At 42.1% G+C, this 22,510-nt stretch overlaps 1 protein-coding gene across 2 annotated transcripts in view; it reads right to left on the reverse strand.

Moving 5' to 3' along the window:
- Positions 1–2,749: 2,749 nt before the first annotated feature.
- Positions 2,750–22,510, reverse strand: part of DBF4 (DBF4 zinc finger) — a 35,942-nt gene continuing 16,181 nt past the window's right edge. For both annotated transcript variants that reach the window (XM_054991758.1, XM_054991759.1), the window contains exons 11-13: positions 16,712–16,826; positions 5,417–5,541; positions 2,750–3,877 (exon numbers count right to left, since the gene is read on the reverse strand). In XM_054991758.1, the coding sequence (XP_054847733.1) occupies positions 2,854–3,877; positions 5,417–5,541; positions 16,712–16,826 (1,264 nt within the window). In that variant the 3' untranslated portion in view covers positions 2,750–2,853. The remainder of the gene's footprint in view (positions 3,878–5,416; positions 5,542–16,711; positions 16,827–22,510) is intronic.

Consider the following 22,510-nt stretch of genomic DNA (forward strand, 5'->3'; position numbering starts at 1 on the left):
TTGTCATTTCTGTTCCTTGTCTGCGTTGTGTATATTTAAAAGTACATGTATTTAGAAGGTTTCAAACTGCAGGCAATACAATATAAGGAAAATGTATTATCAGGTGGTAAGTATCTTGCCTCACCAGAAAGCTTTATACAAATGTGACTCATTTTCTACTCCTACATAGAATTATATGGCAGCATTATTACAAGGTTGACAACTGTCTTTTATTACACCCACAGAGGGTTCAAAATGGGTTAAATAAGGTAAAGTGATTTTTAATGAGTATTTTGAGATCAGTAAACAAGCATAAATCATGCAAATACATAGATATTTACAGGATACTAGCAAATATACCAGAACTGGGCTAGCCCAGGCTAGTCCAATCTAGTCATATCTTGGAAGCCAAGTAGGCTCTGCCCAGGATAGTACTTGGATGGGAGACCACCAAGGAAGTCCAGGGCCACTATGCAGAGGAAGGCAATGGCAAACCATCTCTGTTGGTCTCTAGCTTTGAAAACCCTACAGAGTTGCCATAAATCGGCTGTGACTTATGTACACAATAAATACAGCTTGTATTCTGTAAGCAAACATTCCCGGCTGCCCCTGCAAGTCATCTTCCTCTGCTGTCCTAGGATGTGAAGAAAATGTGTGACATAATACATTCCTGGCTGTCTCAACAAATTCCTTAAGAACAGATGAACAGTCTTACTAGATCAAACCAATGGTTCATCTAGTCCAGTATCCTGCTTCACACAATGGCCAACCAGCTGCCCTGGAAGGCCAACAAACAGAGCATAGATGCCAAGGTTTTCTCTAATGTTCCCTCCTAGCACTGGAGTTTAAAGGTTTACTGCCTCCAACTATGGAGGCTCCCCTTAGTAACCCATTCTCCTATGAATCTGTCTAATCCTATTAAAGCCATCTATCTTTATAGCCGTCACAATGGCAGTGAATTCCACAATTAATTACTTGTTCAGTAAAAAAGTACTTCCTTTGTCCATGCTGAATTTATTTCCCCATCAACTCCACTGGGTGCCCCCAAGTTCTAGTAATGTAGAAGGCAGTCTCCTTCACTGAGTTTGATTTGGAGTCATGATCCAATATTCTGCTCTGACTATGCCTTGATGTATTGTGATCAATTTGTATTGTGATCCAATATTGTGGAGCGAGTACTCATCAGGCAAATTCATTCATCTGTCTGGATGGCTGCCTCATCCACCAGTCTGAGTGCATTGCCTCTTTTTCTCCATTTTCAGTCTTCCATGTGCTTTTCAGTCAATTGATAGTGCAGTCCTAAACAGTTATACCCTTGTATGTCCACTGAAGGAATTATATTTAGTGCTTACACAAATCTTTAACATTTCATTCTTACACTCCTGGTTCCCCTTGACTTTTGCTATTGCAAACTCATACTTCCATTCCTGAATTCTGATAACTATACTATTTCATATATAAATTATACCTTCAAAGTAACTCTTTAAATGGCATTGTTTATACATTTGCTAATACAAGTTCTCTTTTTCCATCTCCATCCCACTTTCTTCAGCCCAGTGCCTTATTCTATCTTCTCTCATTTTCAATTTCTCATGTGCCATATCTATTTTAGATTATGAAATCATGGTTAGTTGTATGTACCACACCTAGCTGTTGGTACCTTATAAATATTATTTATTCTCCCACATAATGCTTCACTGATTAGTTTATATCTAATTATATGGGGCTTCTCTGCCTTCTTGCCATTTTCTGTGGTATAAGTATTTGCCATACTGAAATCTTTGGCCTAGATAAATTATGATTCTCCAAACATTAAAACACAATGTCCTGAGCATTCATCCTGTTTAGGAACACTGTCCGTCCTCCTTTCAACCCACCAGCATTATGACCCCAGGCACCATCCACAGGCCCTGCACTGCCTCTTCCATTGGTACCTTGGCTGCAAGGTACCTCCAGAGTCCCAGGCCATCTTCCCCATGTAGTGGCAACTGTCAATGCCCGTGCTGAGCCCTGGACAACACCACCAAGCTGCAGAGCTGACTCAGTCTCTCTACACAAGACATCTTACACGGGATGCTCAAGTGACTTACTTTCTGAGTAGTCTTATATTCAAGTGTACTTTGTATCTCTAGCAGTGCTTGTGTATCCACAATGGGAGAACAAGTGTAAGAGCTTTCACTTGATCCTACTCGTGTAAGCTGTCTTGTGCAGAGACTTTCACTTTCCTCCTGCAACAGCACAGGCAGCTTAACCTCTGGTAGGCCCACAGCCCCAGGCAGGATGAGCACTGGCTAAAGAAACCACCAGAGAAGCTTGAGTAGCAGCAAGGATGAGCCGGACAGAAGGCTGAGCAAATGTAACACCCTGGGCTGAGAAGGGATGGAGGAGCTAGGCGACTGAAGCCTATCCAGCCACTGGATTTGCTGGGAGAATGACTACTCAGGAAGACTAAAGACTGACTTTTTTAAAAGATGAAAGTTGGGTATTCAGAGAACCTGCTACACCTATTTTTACAACTCTATAGTGCTAATCTATATATGTTCAAAAAAAGAACACACTGGAATTGGGCGGGAAAATAAAAGTCCCCTCAGTTCCTCAAATATGCTAAATCAAGCAATCAATTATTATACTACGATAAAAATTTCCAGCTGATACCTAATGCTTAATTCAGATGCAGAGTTCCTTTAAGAAGGCACATTCTCCCTCTCCCCTCCTTGGCCTTTTATAGACATATGAATACTTGGAATAATATGCACATAAGGGATTAATACAAGAATAAGCACTATATAGTTTATTATCAAAACAAAGTTTTCACAAATAAAATTTTTCATTTTGTATGTTTATTCAAAACTCACAGTTGTAAATAAAGCAGCATTAAAATCCAATAAATGGTGATGAGGAGGCAGAAGAAGAAAACAAAGACCACAGAGCATCTGTATGCTTGTCTTCCCAAGTACCTTTTACCAGACTTGACTCTTTGTTCTCTGTCATACTTGAAAAACCCCCAAAATCAGAATTTGCATCACTGGTCTGAAATAATTCTAGTAGTGCTTGTTTTGATGAGCTCTGTACATTTCTTGTTTCTTTTGGAACGGATGGTTCATCAGTCCTCTTTAAGTATGACTCTGTACTTTGTCTCTGATTTCCTTTGTTATTCCTTCCGAAGGAATTTTTTACTTTTCGGCTGAGTTTTATGGAAGGTGAGCTGTTGTCCATCAACTCACTAGGTTCTTTGTTTGCAGAAAGACTACATAGAAGGGGTTCTGGCTCCAGAAGGACTGAAAGTTCTCTTGGAAAGTTACTCTCCACACCAAGGATAGCAAGATCTTTGTCAACAGTTGAATTAATTTTCTTCAAACATTTTACTGGCAAAAGAACTGTATTGTTCAGCTTTCGCTTTGAGTTTGCTGGATTGTTCCTCTCACTAAACTGAGAGCTTCCGATCTGAGAATGTAATGGGTTTGATGGAAAACTTTGTAAATTCTGTCTTGATACTGGCTCACAGTGTTCATAAATTTCAGGCAAGGTTCTCATACACATTTGACTTTCTTTCTGCAGAGGCCGTTGCACCAAGGTTCTACATAAAGCAACATCTGCTAAATTTGAAGATTTTGGCGTTTTACCACCTTCAGTACTGCCACTGACTTTTCTTCCTGCTTCTAAAGTACAAATGGTGTGGCAGGAATTGACAGAACATGCAGGTTCAGAGGTAGGAGAGTGTTTTTGTGCAGATTTATGATATATTTGTGTGTGCTGAGAATCTTCTTTCATTATGTGCATAGTAATGTTTTTCCTAGAATACCATCTCAATGGGATGTCTTGCCTCTTCAGTCTTTCTTTCAGTTCATCTGTGTTCGTTCCAAGAAGGGGAGCAAATTGTCCAACACTACATTTTCTCCTAAAATTAAGAAAGTTAGTAAACATTCAAAATGAATTTTCAAAGGCAACAGAAAAAATAAAGTTGCTTACTATTAATTGTAATTAAAGAGTACTTCTTTAGCCCAAGCTTTCAGTTCACCACTCAGCTGTCTAAGCCATCACCATTCACCCACCTGAACAACCAACCAAGTGAAACTATTTGGTGCGCACAGGTCCAAGCAGAGCAAGAAATCAAGCTGGTCAAGTACTGCCTTACGTTTAATAAAGGCAGTGCTGAGATGGCTGCATCTGCAACTCAAGAGAATGCCAGGACTAGCCACCATCATGTCAAGCTACGTACACAGCTCTCTTTGACTTCTGCCTACTGACCTTGTAAGGACAAAGGGAACACATGTAAATCAGGCACAGCCCCTTTCCTTTTGTCCCCCACCCTCCAAGCTTAATCTAAACAAAATATCATTAAAACTTCCTATCTAGAACAGTAAGAAGCTCAGAGAAAATAGGTGTACACATGGATACTGATATTAACCTTCCTATTTTAAGAAGAAATGGAGTAGTAGCAGGAAAGAGGTGGCAGGGCTAGGGGTGTGGCTGAAAGTATGGGCAGCAGAAGAGAAAGGAGACAATGATTAGCTGCAAGGCTGTTTTAGTCTATTAAATATAATATAAACATAGCTTTCTTGGATATTCTTAGCACTGGCACTGTGACAATGCCTTTCTTCAAGCTCTTCATCCCATGTGTTGTATGGAAAGAGGCAGAATAAAGAAAGCAGTTTTGGCCAAGAAACTGAGACCTCCAGAAGAAACTAACACACATGTTTTCAGCTACCTATTATACTACTGAGAAGGCTGGTTAACTACTTACCTTCCAAGTTCAACAATTAGAAAATATTCAGGATATCAAAAGAGCTAAAAGTAAGATAAATCAATCTCAAATAATAGGTGTGTACACAGATACTGATGTTAGCCTTCCCATTTTATGTAGAAGTGAGGTAGCAGTAATAGTGACAGCAGGTGTTAGTGTTGCAGATTAAATACTGGAAATACTGAACACTCACTTTCACCTTTTTAAAACGTTTGCTGCAGGGGTGTGCATTCAGATATTTCTGATCTGAAACAGTGCCTATAATTCTCTCTTTCATTTCAGAAGCAAAGTACTTCCAAAATTTCAGGATTCCGCAAATCCTAAGGCCAGGTCTATCATCACTGAAAATAGTGACATTAAATTTCACCTCTAGTCCATACTTGGGAGCCAGGTCTACTGATACCAGAACATGAAAAATTTGCCTGAAATAAGACTTTGGATGTTACATAAATACTTACAAAATGACAGGAAAACAATAATCACGCCTTTTCTGAAATAATAGAACTAAATTCAAATCAAAGTTTTCAAAGTACACACCCTTGCTGTTTACCCTCTGGTGATGGAATTTTAAGTATTATTTTGGACTAGAGTCAAAGAACTAATCAACAGTTTCAAATACAAGATGCTTTCAAGAGATAACTTATTTTGAATATTTCCAAATTATTTAACTGCAGGATAACTTAATTTTTTTACCTTTTATTTTTTGGTGTAGTCTCTCTTAAATCTACAAAGTCACAAGCAAACTGGGATATGATGTCATCCACAACTTGATAGTGGGAACTCTTTGCAAAGTTTTGGTGTTGTTCACTTTCAAGATGCTAAAATTAACAGAGAAAAAGCAGTGTATTGATAGTATTCATACAAGAATTCTTCAGTCAATGTATTTAATTCTCAACATGTAAGTATCTGTGGATACTTACAGCCAGATGGAAGTCATGAACAGACAATACATATCTTTCTAAAATGAAAAAGGCCCATGTTTGCAGAAAAATCTGAAATCTTAATAAAAAAAAACGGGGGGGGGGGGTGGGATTAATCCTCCATCCAATAGTAAAAGCAGCACCTATATATTTAAGAAACAAATGCCCTCTGTGACCATTGCTGGGCAACCACAGATTATGACCTTGATTTGTCAGAAAATGGCATGGACAGGAGGAGGTGGCAGGGCCATTTCCAGGCTGCTTTGACCTTTTAAGGGAGGATTTATTGGGGCCAGGCCCACCAGCCAACCATGACCAACTTGCTACCACACAACGCCCATAACTCACCAGGCCCTGCTTCTTGCTACTGTTCAACAGCAGCCATCCTATGAAAGTTAGGGTGGTGCAGTGCTTAGATGTTCAAGTAGAATCTGGGAAGTGCAGGTTTGAATCTCCATTCTGCTGTGGCAGCTCACTAGGTCACTTTGGGCCAGTCACACAGTCTCAGCCTAACCTACCTTACAGGATTGCTGTGAGGATAAAATGGGGAGCGGGATATGAAGAAAGGCAGGGTATAAATAATAAATGCAGCTGAAGATGAGGTGCAGATAAGAGGTAAGCTGGTTGGTGGGCGAAAAGGAGAGAAGGAAACAGGGAAGTTGGGGTTGCAGTAAAGAGAGAAAAAGGAAATAAGAGTCGGGAAGGAGATATAAGGGGGAAACTAAGGTTCCCCCTGCAGGTCTACATAGATTCCCCAAGATGCAACTGAGCCTAACCTGGTAGCCAGCACAGCTATGCAACTCAGCCATATTTTTTCTGGATAGAGACTACTAGGGGAGGGAAGGATGGAAAGATGAACACAGAAAGGCAGTTAAAGGGTAGATTGGATAGTGGATGGGAAGGAGGGAAGGAAGCAGGAAAAGAGGAGAGGCTGTGAGGGCTTTCAGGGAAGGTAAAGAGGAAATAGCTGGGGAAGGAAAAGATCACCCATTTATATACATCTAAAATACATGTAATGTTCTTTGGCAAGTTTAATACTCTATTATTACAACAACAAAAACAACAGAAGATAAAATCTACATCTCATTCTTTAGTCCACGGCCTCACTTGTTGGCTATTCCTGTGCTAGGTACAGCCACTAAAGCAACTTCGTCCAGTCCCAACCTCTAGCCCTTGGCCCACCAAAACTTTTTCAAGTTGTCCAAACAGATTCTACACTTTGTATACTTCTCTGTTGGATTCTGTAACATAGTCTGCCTGAGTCCGTGTGCTCTTTAACCTTGATGCCAACTTCATTGATTTAGAAAATTTGTATGGAGTGTCATCAGACCTGCTTGACCCAGCTCACAACAACAAAACCAAGCAAACAGGCAACAAAAGCAAAGTAAAACCAATAAAAAAACTTATTATTAACACAAAGTCAATAGAAACAGTGTTTCACTTACTTGTAACTGTTGTTCATCTAGGTCTTCCGTGCAGGCACACATGGCACTGCACACATGTATGCCTGCCGATTCCAGAGATTTCCAAAGCTCAAGAACACCAGGGGGCGCTATCGTCTCTCAGCGCACATGCACTGCCGTCTTTCCCGCAGAAAACGGCCCTTAAGAGGCGGAGCACCCCTCACATACCCTCAGTCCTCTTTTGCTGCCCTACAGCAAGGTAAGTACCAAGAGAGTTAGCGGGGAAGGAGGGAGGGCATGTGTGCCTGCACAGAAGACCTAGATGAACAACAGTTACAAGTAAGTGAAACACTGTTTTTCATCTACCGTCTTCCTGTGCAGTCCCACATGGGAAGATTACATAGCTAAATACCTGGGAAGAGGTACCACAGACTTGTCACGAAAAGATTGACTGCAGAACTGCTGTGCCCACCGCTGTCTCCCTTCTGTTTAGGATATCGTGTGTAGTGCTTCACAAAGGTATCAACAGCTGTCGTGGAGAGGGACACCTTTCAGAAGAGCCGCTGACGACACCTGGGACCTAGAAGAGTGGGCATGAACCTCCAGAGGACAAGGTAAGTTAGCAGTGCTATAACATGTTAATATCGTTTGGACCACCCATCGAGAAATGGTCTGAGATGTTGCCTTCCTACCCTTATTCTGTCCCGAAAAACACAAGAATAGATTGGAATCCACTCTAAATGATTTCACTCGGTCCAAATAAAAAAGAATTGCCCTATAGACATCCAACGAGTGGAGGGCTTTTGCTGCTTCTGAAGTTTGAGTACGGCAGAAGACAGGCAAAGATATTTCTTGAGAAAGGTGAAAACTAGATACCACCTTGGGCAAAAAATCAACCTTAGCTCTGAGAACTTTTCGGTATGAATTTTTAAATAAGGGGGTTCACAGGATAACGCAGCTAGTTCCCCCACCCTTCTAGCTGAAGTGACGGCCACAAGGCAAGTCACCTTCATGGAAAGAAAACGTAGTGGCCATGTAGCCAGGGGCTCAAATGGCTTAGACATTAACCAGGTCAAAACTAAAGGTAAGGACCACTGGGGAACAATGGCCTTAACAAGCGGGAATAAGTTATTCAGTCCTTTCAGAAATAACTTAGCTGTACAATGAGAAAAGACTGTTTTGCGGTCTATTGGGGGGTGGAAAGCAGAAATGGCCACCAAATACACTTTAATCGAACTGTTGGCCAACCCTTTCTGTTTGAGTTCCCATAAAAAAATCAAGAATTTTGGGTAGAGAGGAAAGAAAAGGGTCCAACCCCCTATGCCGACACCACAAAGTAAATTTGTCCCATTTAATTGCAAAGGACTGACGGGTAGACAGTCTCCTAGCATTTTGTAGAACATAAGTCACTGCTGAGGAAAAGGAATGTCCTGCCTGATCAGCCAAGCTGTCAGTCTGAGTTTCCCTATGTCGTGGTGAAGAACCCCCATCCAGGACAGAAGGTCTGGAACTATCAGACGGCTGTATGTGGGGGGCGGGGCGGGGGCATGGCATCGACGTCTGAGAAGATGGATGCCTGAGAGCTGAGCTCTGTCCCACCCTGCTCCAAATTCCTCTAAAATCCACATCTTAACTTAATGAAAATCACCCCCAGACATGGGGAAGCACAATGAGAAGACTAAGAAGCAAAATGGCACAGTTGCAAAGCGTCTGCAGGACTTTTTCCCTCTAACCCAGGCCGAGCAAGCAATTGCAAGCAAAGCAAGCAACACAAGCAAAATGCAGCTGATGGGAAACGAGGTAGGAGCTCTAATGAATACCCCTCCTGACTCTGATCTAGCAACTTTGTTTGCAAGCATGGAACTTAATATCTTAAATAAAATGACAGATCTTATAAAGCCACTCTCTAATCAGATAGCTGACCTTCAAGCAAAAATGAATGTTATTCAAAAGACTGATAATGCACTAGATATTTCTAACTCTTTGCAATCTGAAATATGCACTATGCAACAAGAGAAAGAAGAGATGCATGAAAGAATTATAAGCCTGGAATTAATAGTGCACCAGCAGAATCTTAAATTTAGGGGGGTGAATGAGGAATTTACATCAAAACTAAATCTGTCTTTGTTCCTAGCTAAATAGCTAGCCAGTTTTTTGCAGCCAAACAAAAGCACTCCAGTAATTTCCAAAGCTTACCGTGTGGGACCCCTAAAAGCAAACAGGAAAACTCCAAGGGATATTATAGCTACGTTCCCAGATTGGGAAACAAGAAAAAGAATTCTGGAGATTGCAAGAGAACAAAAAATGCTTAAGTGTAACAAAGCCCAAATCCAGATTTTTACAGATCTTCCCAAGGAGATATTAAACAAGAGATCTCAAACTGACTACCAAAGCATTACATGCAGCAAAAATAAAATATAAATGGATCAAATACTCTACACTTTGCGTCCAATTTAAAGACACGCGTCTTTATGCATCAGACCATGAATCAGGACAAGCTTTACTGCAGAAACTGGACATTACTTCAACTGACCTATCAAAATCTGCACAAAAAAGAAAACTCATTCAGCCACCTACTCCTCATAAAGGAAGCAAAATTCCAGTTAGAAACAACTGAGCCACAAAATGGAAAGCATTCCAGAGTCAAGAAACACTGAATTTTTCTTTCTTTCCTTAAAAGCTGTATAAGTGGGGAACGGGGAACAATCAAAACTTAGAAATCATATTTTAAAATGTAACAAGCAGTTTGTGCTACCCAGTAGTATTGAGGTTTTGGGGGGGTGGGGGGAGCCAGTTTTCTCTTGCTCCCAACAATGACAGCCCCTTGACGTTGTACTTTTTGTCCAACAGACCCAAAGGAGGATACTTCCCATAGGGTCTCTCAGAGGCTGTACATATATCATATTTTTAGGTTTAGCATTTGGTATGTAAATCGCTTGCTATTTGTTGTTAATTTGAGTTCAGTAGTTTTTGTGGGGTGAAAAGGGGGGAGGGAGGTATAAACATATCGTTATTAATAATACATAGTCTTTTAGATGGGTGGTGGGTAGGGGGTAATAATTTTCAGTTATTTTATAGATAGATTTCTTTTTTAAGGGTTTTTGTAAGAATGTAGAAATTCCTTTTTCATAGGACTAGAGATAGTCACAAATTAATAAGCCCTACTAAATGTTGCACTGTTGCTAATTGTATTACTCAGTTATTTAATCTGGCTTCTAGTATCTTTTTGAAAAACTAAGCAATCGTTATACTGCTAGTATAACTAATCTATCAAGTTTAATAGGAACTGATCACTAATACTGTACTATCACAAAATTAATAATCTGTTATTTTTACTACATTCACCATTTAATATGTTGTTTATGAAAAATTAATAAAAATATTTAAAAAAATAAGGAAGGCTGTATGTGCGAGACTGTAATTGCAGGAGGGTATGAAACCGCGGTTGTCGCAGCCAAAACGGGGCTACCAAGATGACTGATGTCCCATCCCTCTGAATTTTGGTGAGGACTCTGGCTAGAAGTGGAAATGGAGGAAATGCATAAAACAGGTGTCCTGACCACCTGAGTTGAAATGCATCCCCATGAGACTTTCGGCCTATTCCTCCTCTGGAGCAAAAATCGTGAGTCTTGCGATTCTCTTCTGAAGTGAAGAGATCTGTGTCTGGAAACCCCCACTCAGAGAAGACAGGGAGCAAGTATTCGTCTTGAAAGGACCAATCGTGATTGTCCCTGTGCAGTCTGCTCAGATGGTCTGCCATCGAATTCTCCACCCCTGGGATATGAACTGCCTGAAGCCATACCGAATGTTTTATGGCCCACATCCAGAGTCTTATTGCCTCGTTGCACAGAGCCAAAGATGCTGTGCCCCCGTTTGTTTATATAGAACATTGTAGTAGTATTGTGTGTAAGGATCTGGACGGACTTGTTCCGCATGGTACCTGAAAAGGAGATTAAGGCATATAACACTGCGCTCATTTTTAGCAAGTTAATATGCTCATTACTTTCCGAAACACTCCACACACCGTGAGCGTACGATCCCTCACAATGGGCCCCCCAACCTAAAAGAGAGGCATCAGTAGTGACCGACACCTGAGGTTGTCTGCAACCAAACTCTACTCCTTTGAAAAGGTTCGAGTCGTCTAACCACCAATCTAAGGAGCCCACAACTTTTCTGGGGACAGTAAGTCTCCTACTTTGAGAATCCCTTTCAGGAGAAAAAACAGAATTAAACCACATTTGTAGTAGCCGCATAAACAATCTAGCCAGTGGTGCCACTGCAGTTGTAGAAGCCATGCAGCCCAACAGGGTTTCTATGAACCGAACAGACTGGAAACCACTTTTTTTTTTTAGCTTGTTAACAAGTCTTAATCTTTGAGGCTCTTTCCTTGGGCAAGAAACCCGCATCTCTGATGCCATCTAAGATGTTTTCTATAAACTGAAGAGATCTAGTAGGGGTCAGTTTAGATTTCTTTTGGTTAACACAAACAGTCCCAAACGTAGGCAAAGCATCAAGGTGAGGGAAACCTGTCTATCGACATCCTCCACTGAATGACCAATGATTAGCCAGTCATCCAGATATGGAAAAATACAGCATCCTTGAACCCTCAAGTGTGCCACCACTACCGCTATACATTTAGTAAAGACTCTCGGGACAGTAGCCAGCCCAAAGGGCAATACTCTATACTGTAAGACACGCTGGTCAGAAGAGAAACGGAGGAATTTTTTTATGCTCTGAGGAAAGTGAAATATGGAAGCATCCTTTAAATCTAAAACTGCAAACCAAGAATTCGGAGGTAATAGGGTTAAAACCACTTGTAGGCTAACCATTTTAAATTTACGAACCCTAATATATTTATTCAGGTTCCTGAGATCTAGGATGGGTCTAAGACCTCCATCCTTCTTTTCAACCATGAATAAGTTAGCGTAGAACCCCAACCAAGAGGATCGATCCGTTACTTCCTCAATGGCCCCCTTATCTAGAAGTGCTGAAAGCTCTGATAGAACCTCAGCTTGAGGAGTCTCAGAAGCAAACACAGGGAGTCGCAAATAAGGTAATTGCACAAATTCAATTTTATAACCACATTGAACTATAGATGTAACCCAAGTATGGGAAGTAATAGAACACCATTCGTCCCAGTATGCACTCATCTGACCCCAAACAAAGGGTCAGGGCCCTGTAATTGTCAGAATTGCTTATGTATCTGGGATTGTTCCTTGGTCTGCTGCTGATGAGCGCCAGACTTATTCCTTAGATTCTGCCTTCGTCTAGGAAACGAGGACTGTAGGCTTTGGTAAGGCCGGTGGGGCTGAAGCATATCCATGGTATGACTGGTAGCGCTGCTGACGGCCTCTCTGAAAGGATCGGTAATATGACCTCATCGAATGCTGCTGAGGTTGATGAAGAACTCCATAAGATCTAGCTGTAAGACGATCTGTCCTCTTCTTGGAGAGGTATTCATCCATCTTTTCAGAGAAAAGCATGGTCCCTTCAAAGGGGAGATCCTCTACCTTATTTCTGGTGTCAGCAGGGAATGCTGTCGTTCTCAGCCAAGCGTAACGACGCAGGAACACTGCAGAGAGCAAAGATCTAGCAGAGGTGTCTGCCATACTTCTGCTAGCATTAATCTGGTGGCTTCTCCACCAAGATCACATCTTCATCCTGACTCGCCCTGCAGTGAGGACTACAAGGCGAGGAATGGTCTCCTGACCCTCTACGTCTCTTATCTGGAGGTTCGGAACCGACTACCTCTGTCCGAATCGAGGGAGAGGCGGAGCGCATGCTTTCTAAGATAGCTTTGTCATGTTTAGATGACAAAGAAGCTTCCACTTCTTCTTCTTTTCTAGGCTGGACCCTGCTGAGCCAGGAGTCGGATCCGAAGGTTTCAGAACCGAGGATTCCTGAGAAGAAGTCGGGGGCGTAGCAGTCTGAACCAAAGGTGTTCGACTCCGAGGGGTCTTCGGGTCAGGAGTCCTCCGAGGGGAAACTAAGACTGTGGTCCATGTCAAAGGTGGTAGACTCCGAGGAGTCTTCAGAACCGAAGGTCTTTGCTCAGATTGGATGGTTGGTTCCGACAAGCTCCAAACCGAGGCGGTAATCAACTCCGACGGTCTCGGTCCCGAGTGACTCGGTGAAGGTTGGGAGCGTGGCATTTTTGAACCCACAGATCCAGGGTCAGGTCAAGAAGCAGAACCGACGAGGCAGATGGTTGTGCCATAGCTGGTAAGTCCGTGGCCGCCATAGCACGCTTCCAGAGGGAGGCTTGTAAACGACCCACCTGCTCTGCCCTAGCCTTGAGTGTAAAGGCGCGGCAGTGCTTACAAGTTTGAGTGTTATGGGTTTCCCCTAAACAGTACAAAACAGCTTGAATGGCCATCCAACCGTGTCATCTTTCTATCACAGGATTCACAACGCTTGAAGAGAGCTGTTTTTGACATCACAACGACTAGAAGAGCTGGAAACCTCCACTATCGGCAGCGAAAGAGAAACTGAGGGTATGGGGGGCGCTCTGCCACTTAAGGGCCATTTTTGGCAGGAAAGACAGCCACGCATGCGTGCTGAGAGACGAGAGCGCCCCCTAGTGTTCTTGAGCTTTGGAAATCTCTGGAATCGGCAGGCCTGTGCGTGCGCAGTCCCATGTAGACCGCAGATAAACATAAAGCTGTATTATAGAGAATATTCCTAGTTTGCCAAACTTTAAAAAAATTGTTTACAAGAAAAAAAGGAAACCAGAAAAAATATAAAAGGATCTCTCATTACCAAGTTTAAAAAAATACAGAAGGAAAAAAATATATCACTAACCTTATTGTTCCATGACAGTACAAACAAAGCTAAACAACCAGCCTTTGTATCTTCTTGAATTGTAATTTTATTTTGATATGTCAGTTTAGACATGAGAACCATTTCCCATAATCTCATAACCCAATAATTAATATGGGGAACCACAGAGGATTTGCAACAGATATATTGTCTTGCAGCAGTTAACAAGTTCATTATACAATTTCCAAGGCAGGTACACCATCTTTAATATAACATACATAAGGATAAAATGGTAAATCATGGCCTATTAATTCTAAAATATACAAAAATATTTGGTGCCTAAAAGGTTGTATTTTAGAACAACTGCAGCCAATGTAATAAATATGCCTGACTCAAATGAAATTAGCAATGTAACTCTTGGTATTCAGGGTATATATGAGAATGAGATAACTGGTAGCAGTCTTTCAACAGTATATAGTTTTCAAAAAGTTTTCTCTGAAGTTGGCGAAAGGAATGATTAATATACATGAGTCCATAACCATTCCCAAAAATCCTTTAGTAATTCTAAAGATAGTGTTTTATTTCAATTTTCAGCATATCTAGCATTTGATGTCTCCTTTTTCTTGATAATGTATAGAATCGTGAAATACAATTCTTATCAGAACTTCAAGCTCTGTTTCTGCTCTAACTTCCTTATATTTCCTAAGTTACTACATATTTAATTTGCAGAAACTGGGAAATGGAAGGCCTTAAGGCATGTCTTAAATGAGTTATCCTCATAAAATAATACCGAACAAGGTTCTCTACTGCAGTGTTTCCCAACTTGTGGGCCGAGTACCAAAAATACATTGCAAAGTCTTTGAAAGTGAGTTACACGGAGGATTGCCAACTTCCAGGTGGGTCAAGATCTCCCAGAACTATAACTGATCTCCATACAACAGAGGAAACAGCTCCTTTGGATGGTGGGCTCTATGACATCACAATCCCAATGAGGTCCCTCCCCGTCTCAAACTCTGTCCTCTCTAGGCTCCACTCCCAAATCTCCAGGAATTTCCCAGCTGAGAGTTGGCAATCTTAATTGCAGGCCATACTTCCCTAACGGCAGCTCCTGCCTTTAAGCATTGTTTTCTTTCTCTGTTTTCCCTCCCTGAAAACTTACCTCATTCTTGTCTTCCTTTTCCTTTACTACAATAATGTGGGAGGAGGGATACATCTACCCGGCAACTAGTAAAAGTTTATGGTAATAGCCAGAAGCGGGGAGAAGGCTAGAGAGTGGGTGGGAGCTCTTTAGTGCTCCATGAAAAAACTGTATGTTGACTTCATTTTGGTGCAGTTCCATCAGGAGCCCAACCTCTTGGTCAAAAGTTGGAATTTAATCTCCATATGCAAAGGGTGTGTACTTCAGAATGCCACTTGTTTGGGGGCAGCTGTGCTCCTTGTGCAATGTTTGTTGGTTTTTCACAACAACTGGTTGGCTACTGTAGAAAATGGAATGCTGGACTAGTTTGCCCAGGGAGCCATAAAACGGGATGGCCCTGGGTGGGTCACCATAAAAAATAAAGTTGAACTTGTGGGTTACCATACAAAAAGGTTGGGAACCACCACTCTAGTCTATAAATAGTGTATCAGTGCCAAGATGTAGCACTGCCCATTTGTAAAGGATTTATCATTTCCTCATTTAAAAAAGCATATGTATAGAGTCCAGGTTTCAGCTATCTTTTTAATTTATATTATCTGTCTTACACTAAAAATCTTTCGTTCATATCATAGCAATTCCATAATTTCATGTTTTAGAGTACAATTCTGAAGAGGGGTGGTGGTGCGCAAAAGCATTTAGGGAGCCAACTAGCCACCATGCCAGTGTATCTCTGAGATACACCAGCATAAGCAGAAGTTGTGCCTTGGAGCAGGAACACTAGACCCGGTCATGGGCGCTGCCCTGCCATGGCCCCCTGCTAGCAGGCCACCAGCATAAATCCCTGCAGTGGCATGGAGTTGGGTGGGGTGGGGTGGGGCATAGCAGGAGTTAGTTGGTTTGCTAAGCCATTCCAGCCAAGGAATAACCCCCCAAACCTGTGGAAAATTATACCAGAAAAAAAACACGGCATAGCCCATAAGCATCCATGCAGCAGGAAAGGGGAAGTGGCCCACTATAAAAGCCCTAGCAGAGCACAGGATGCTGACTACAGTCAGAACCAATAAGCACCTTACCAGTGGCAGCCAACCCCCTCCCCCTGCCCAGAACACAATCACTGCTCTCCAGCACTACATAAACCCCAACCAGCACACCCTACAAATTATTGGGTAAGGCACATGGCATGGGAGCTCTGTTTCAGAGCTCTCTGCAGCACAGACAATGCACACAACATTGCACTTTGGTGGCGGGAGAACTACAGAGTGGGCACTTAGCGGTGCTGGGGAACACTCAGCACTAACTCCCTAGGGGGACAGCAAAGTCCATACTGTGTTGCTGACGCATTTCATTTCACAACCCATTTCCACAGCCTCAAGCCAAAAACGGCAACCAAGATGCAACAGATAAGCAGGGGCAGGAATTCAGCTGCTCCAGCCCGGGATTCTGCACAAGCCTCCTGCGTTCCCTTGTGCAATACTAGGTGCCACCTTCATTATACTGGCTCCCACACCTGAGGCCAGGGTTGTGTGCATATGAGGGGTTACTCAAGCCAGGCCATCCTAGCAATATGCAGAGCTGCCTATGATGGGGGGTGGGGGTGGGCAGGGATGCTTGCAGCATTGGGCTGTTAGCACCCTCTCTTGCCAGATCTTGAACTTTTTTGTCTCTTTAAGAGCAAAGACTGATGTGAAATACATGTCCCCAAATTGCTAGAATGTAGACATATCCATATCACGTAAATAAGCCAGTTACTTAGGTAAGGTGTACTTACAGCTTGAAGATCATCGTATTTTTTCATACAACATTCACAATATCCTTTTCTCTTCTTGTGTTTTGCAGGAAGCTGAGCAGGAAAACTCTTTTCTTTGTCATTGTTCGCTGGAGTTCTAGTCACAAAACAAAGAGTGATCTATTATTCTATATTCCATAACAGCGTCCACAAGGACTCATTTACCTGTTTGCTAACATTTTTCAACAGCTCACCTTATTTAATGATATAACATGAATGGTCAAACTGGGTAACTTAACATACTCAGCTTCAAAGTACCAAGAACAATTAGGAATAAGCAAGAATAAAAATAATCAATAAGCAAGCACAAAAAACCTGGTAGCAATTAAATGTCAACAAAAATTCTTAGGAACGTTGTTACTTATGTAGAAAATGTTTATGCCCTCCCTCCAGTGAACCTGCCTGAGGCAGCTTACAAAATAAAATATAAACATTAAAAGTTGGTAATTAAAACCCAGCCAGAGCAAAGACATAAAATATTAAGCAGCTTCAAATGAATACTTTTCAGACTGAAAACGAACTATAAAAATGGTGTTAAAAGATCAACACCTTAATTAAAAGCTTAGAAAAGCAAACATTTTGACCCGGCACCTAAAGGAGAATAGCATAGGATCCAGGAAGCTTCAAGGGAAACAGCATTTCACAGGCAAGGTCTTTGGTTGCCACCTAATTTCAGCTCTGAAGGTGGGGCACAGAAAGCAGGGCTTATGGGGATGATTCTGACAGGTGGGCTGGCCAGTAGGAATGAGGTGGTCCCTGGCCCAAGCTGCTTACGGGCTTAAAACACAACAAACAGTACTTTAAATTGTGTCCATAAACAAATGGGCAGGCAGAGGAAAGTAATCCCTGTATCCTGCCAGTCAGTAGCCTGGCTGCCACATTTTGGACCAGCTGAAGTTTACTGAGTTATCAAAGGTAGCTCCATGTACCACATATTGTGTGTGCGCGCGTGTGTTATGTGCTGTCAAGTCACTTCCACCCTATGGTGACCCTTCGAATGAAAGACCTCCCAAACATCCTAGCATTAACAGATCTTGCAAACTGGAAAACATGGTTTCTTTTATTGAGTCATCTCGCTTTTTGGTCTTCCTCTTTTCCTGCTGCCTTCCACTTTTCCTAGCATTAGCAACTTTTCCAGAGTCATGCCTTCTCATTATGTGACCAAGTATGATGGCCTCAGGTTTGTCATTTTAGCCTCTAGGTAGAATTCAGGCTTGATTTGACCTAGAACCCAGTTATTTGTCTTTTTAGCTGGCCATGGCAACCACAAAACTCTCCTCCACGTTTCACATTTCAAATGAATCAATTTTCTTCCTGTCAGCTTTCTTCATTGTCCAGCTTTCACATCCATACATAGTAATGGGGAATACCATAGTCTGGATTATCTTGATCTGGTCACCAGAGAGACATCTTGATCTTTAAGGATCTTCTCTAGTTCCCTCACAGCTGCTCTTCAAAGTCTCAGTCTTCTTCTGGTTTCTTGGTTGCAGTCTCACTTTTGGTTGATGACTGAGCCAAGGAATAGAAAATCTTGAACGATTTCAATTTCCTCATTGTCAACGTTAAACTGGTGTAATTCCTCAGTAGTCATTACTTTAGTTTTGTGAACATTAACATTTTGAGATACGCAGATTACAGCACATTACCGGCATAGAACAGTGAAGTCTTGAAATGATGACTGCATATTACAGTAATCTAAATAGATGTAACTGTAGCATGGCCACACTGTAGCCAATCTGCCAAAGCAAATAAAACTCACTACATGACAAAGACCTGAGCCTCTGACCGCAGAAGGTTCAATAAAATCTTCAAGCTACAAACCACTACTTCAGAATGCAAGTGTGTGGCAGAGTGACCCTGGTGGCAGTGCTGGGGTCAGAGGCACCACTCAGGGCAGCCACTTGCCCTGGCAAGCATCGTTTGGGGTCCCTGCCCTCTGGAGCCATAGCCAATTGCCTAGGTCTGCTTAGTGGGCAGGACACCTCTGCCCATTTGTAGGGTAGCACCCCCATGCTAGTACACAAGCAGTAAAGCCACGGAACAGATGTTTACCATTAACCCCTGGGGAGGTAAGGAATCCTCTCCTCTATCCTCCCTATTTATTGCATCTCATCATAAAGGTATCCGAGGTATAAGAGTTTATCTAAACAATCATAAGAACAGACACAGATGAAACAATCACAGCTTTTATTGAACTAGATCAGTGACTGAGTTTCAATATCATCACAGGAAAAAAAACTTGCTAACTTCTCTGGTTCTTGTAGGGTCCTGCATGACAGAAAGAAGATGAACGTGGCAGCTTTCCCTCATTGCCTACAAGGAATGCTATGCTTGTACAATGCTGTTTGTCATGCATTCTGGAAAAGCAAGAGTAGGCTTTGAAAGACAAAAATGGCAACCACACAGAACAACTTCCCATCCATCATTGTTACCACTACTGTAGTAACAGTACTGTGGCCTCATCTGTAGAGGTCTGCATCAGAGCAGGTGATGAACATGTTTTGTGCACTAGACAAACAGTGGTATGCACTGTGCCGAAAGGCCACAAAGCCCCAAATGCTGGTACGTTCCCACTGTGTACCAGTGAAGACATGAGCAGCACAGCCACTTCTGTTGATGAACACCACTCCACTTCACCTACTGTCACTGCCTGTTGAAAGACAAGAGAGATATGAGAACAGGGCTGAAGAATGCAGTAGTGGCTGTAACTACGTATTTAACTGTTGAGTGAGCAGCTGAGAAAGGATGCAAGTACTTTTCTATTCTGCATGCTTCAGCCTCACTCTCCCTGACGTCGGGAACCAATAGCTCCGAAAACTTATTTCATTCCTAAGCCTTTGAGGGGTTTTATAAGCAGAATCAGCAGGTGATTTCATGTCACAAAGCTGAACAGTCACTTGTTATTGCTCCAAATCAAAGTATTATTAAAGTGACAGTTATAGAAGCCATTAGGGACAGTTATACAAGCTATAGAAGCCATGTGCACTTCGGGATTCCGCTTCAGGGTTTCCCAAAGCGATCTGTATCGTTTTGGGAAGCTTCGGGCAAAGCGGCACCAGCTGCGCCGCAGCACTTGCATTGCAAACAGCCAAAAAAAGTGCTTACTTTCAAACTTCCTGCCCTGCCACTTTTTTTCCCCCAATGGGAGGGGGAGGATTCCCTCCTCCCCCTCCCATGGGAGAAAAGAGTGGTGGGCGGAAAGTTTGAAAGCGCCCCTTTCTGCACAGCTTGCTCCAGCTGACAGGTGGGAGAGTCCCCGCAGACCAGCTGGAGCAATCCGAGGGGGGTTAAATGTTAAAGCTCCCCTTTCTGCGCGGCTTGCAAGTGGCATGGAACGGGGCGCTTTGCAACCCAGCACAACTTGCTTCAGCTGGTTGGCCGGGGAGGAAGCTCTCCTGCCCATCAGCTGAAGCAAGTAGCGCGAGGTAAACTTCCCGCCCCGCCACTTATTTCACCCAATGTGAGTGGGAGGAGGGAACCCCTCCTCCTCCTCCCCCCATCAGGTGAAATAAGCGGTGGGGCAGGAAGTTGGTCAGTGTGCTCCAAATCTTCACGGAACATACCAAAGCTGGTTAATAAGCAATTTCTGAGCGACTTGCCACTTTGTAAATCGCTTATTTCCAACCCCTATTCCTGCTTTAGAAATTGTGATGCGGGAAACCTGAATATTTTTTTTTTGCACACCCCTAGAAGCCACTGCAAAAAACAAAATGGCAATCTTATCCTGATGTCTACAGTTGAAGTGTCACCTGTTAGGGAAGATAATGGAGTCTGTCAGACAATACTCACTCAGCCAGTGAAGGAGCTCCATTGGAACTCTATCCATGTGCTCTGGCTAGGATCCTGCAATGAACAGTAGGTCATAAGTGGTTTTTGTCTGCGGCGATATAGAGCCTTCAGAGTTTGCCGACAGAGATGGCTGCGCTCAGCATTTTCACTAATACATGGTGGCAGGTATATGGGAGTTTGTGGCTAGCAGGGGCTACCTTTTTGCATAGTGAAAATTTAGCATCTCTATAGCAGGCTTATCTCTTGAACAAAGGTAGTATTATTTAGCAAATACGGAGTTTCTCCTATTGCGGGGACACGAGAAGGACAGTAGGGAACACCATCTGTGGCCATCAGTGGTTTTTTGCCCAGGGGGTTTTGATGGAGAATGTTCACTTCTGTTCTAATTAGCAGTCTCCCCTTTGGTACCCCACCTGGCTTACCTGTGTAGAGCACCTTGTCCTTGCAGCCCCAATTGCAGTGCAGAAGTCGAGGTTTCAGAAGCTCTGAGCCAGGGTTTCTATAAGGACTCTAAGACAACAAACATTATTCATCTGTCTGAGGGCTTTTTTTTAACTCTCCCTATCTATTGTTTGTCGCTCTTCCTAAGAGCCCATCATCAAAGTTCCTCATAACCAACTCCAAATTTGTGAGTTCCAAGTTCTTTAGGGGACAGAGTGATTTAGCCTGTGCTGTATTTATTGGTGTATAATTTGTGTTCACTTATACAGTAGTCAGCATTCTATACTTAGTTATGGCTATTGGGGTGAAGAGGAAACGCATACAAAAGCCCACCTAGGTTTCTCTTTTGCATTTGTGATTTGCCAGATGAACAGCAGAGGTATACTGACATAAACACTCTCCCTTGATGTGTCTGTGGGCTCTGGTAGATTTGGGAATACCTAGTAAGCACGTATCAGGAACAGGGTAGTGCATTTACCGCTTAATTAGATAACATGAAATTCTGGAAACTTTTATGACTGGTTGTTATATTTGACAGATACAGATGTCCAAACCAAATAGTTTTACAAATCATGAGAATTGTAAACAATATGCCATATACTACAAAATATGAAAAAATGAATAAAATCTGGTCCCAGTTCTAATGAATATGAAAAATGATTTTGCATGCATCAGAGCTAACTAGACATATAACTCTACATATAGTTATATCATAACATATATATATATATATATATATATATATATATATATATATATATAATTGGAACAGTAACAATGTGCATCATTTACATTTTGTATATTTATGTTAAAAATGCTTTAAGGGGATTTTTTGTGAAATTTTAAAAAGATAAAGAGTGCTGTAAATCTTAAAAATAGTAGAGTGCGGTAAATCTTATGCTACTAAAATTTCTGGACACACAAAACGCACACAAGACAGCCAACCAGATTATTTTGTGCATTGCTCAATATCAATCTTGCAGTCTCGAGGATGCTTTCCTAGAAGTAAGCCCCATTGAATAACATGGGACTTATTCTGAGCATACCCACTTAGGATTGCTCTCTAACATTGCAATCCTGTACAGAGATACTCCAGTCTAAGCCCGTTGACTGCATAGGATTGCACTATAAGTTTAGTACAGAGGTAGCACAACGGAGAACACAGAGTATTCCAATGTATTACATTTCTGAGCATACTGCAGCAGAAGTTGCTATTCTAGCGACAAAGTCATGATTTTTTTCTGTTCTGTTCACTATTCAGTTAGAAGTATTAAATTGTAAATGCAGGTTACCATAGTAAAGATGCAAACAAACAAATCTATATTATTTTATTTATTTAAAATGTATACACTTTCTCCAACAAGAGATTCAGACTGTTCACAATATGGCTGCAGACATGAAAAAACAAATCTCTAGCACCACCTGCCCATTGCTAGGTTAAGTTTCAGTCTGCAAACAGTGAAAATACATTTTAATCTATCATGTCAATACCTTGGTGGCTTACAGTGCCCAGTATGCTAAAGTCACTAGGCTCAGAAGATTGTAACTCTT

Source organism: Eublepharis macularius, chromosome 11 (genome assembly GCF_028583425.1).
Source record: "Eublepharis macularius isolate TG4126 chromosome 11, MPM_Emac_v1.0, whole genome shotgun sequence".
Lineage (NCBI taxonomy): Eukaryota > Metazoa > Chordata > Lepidosauria > Squamata > Eublepharidae > Eublepharis > Eublepharis macularius.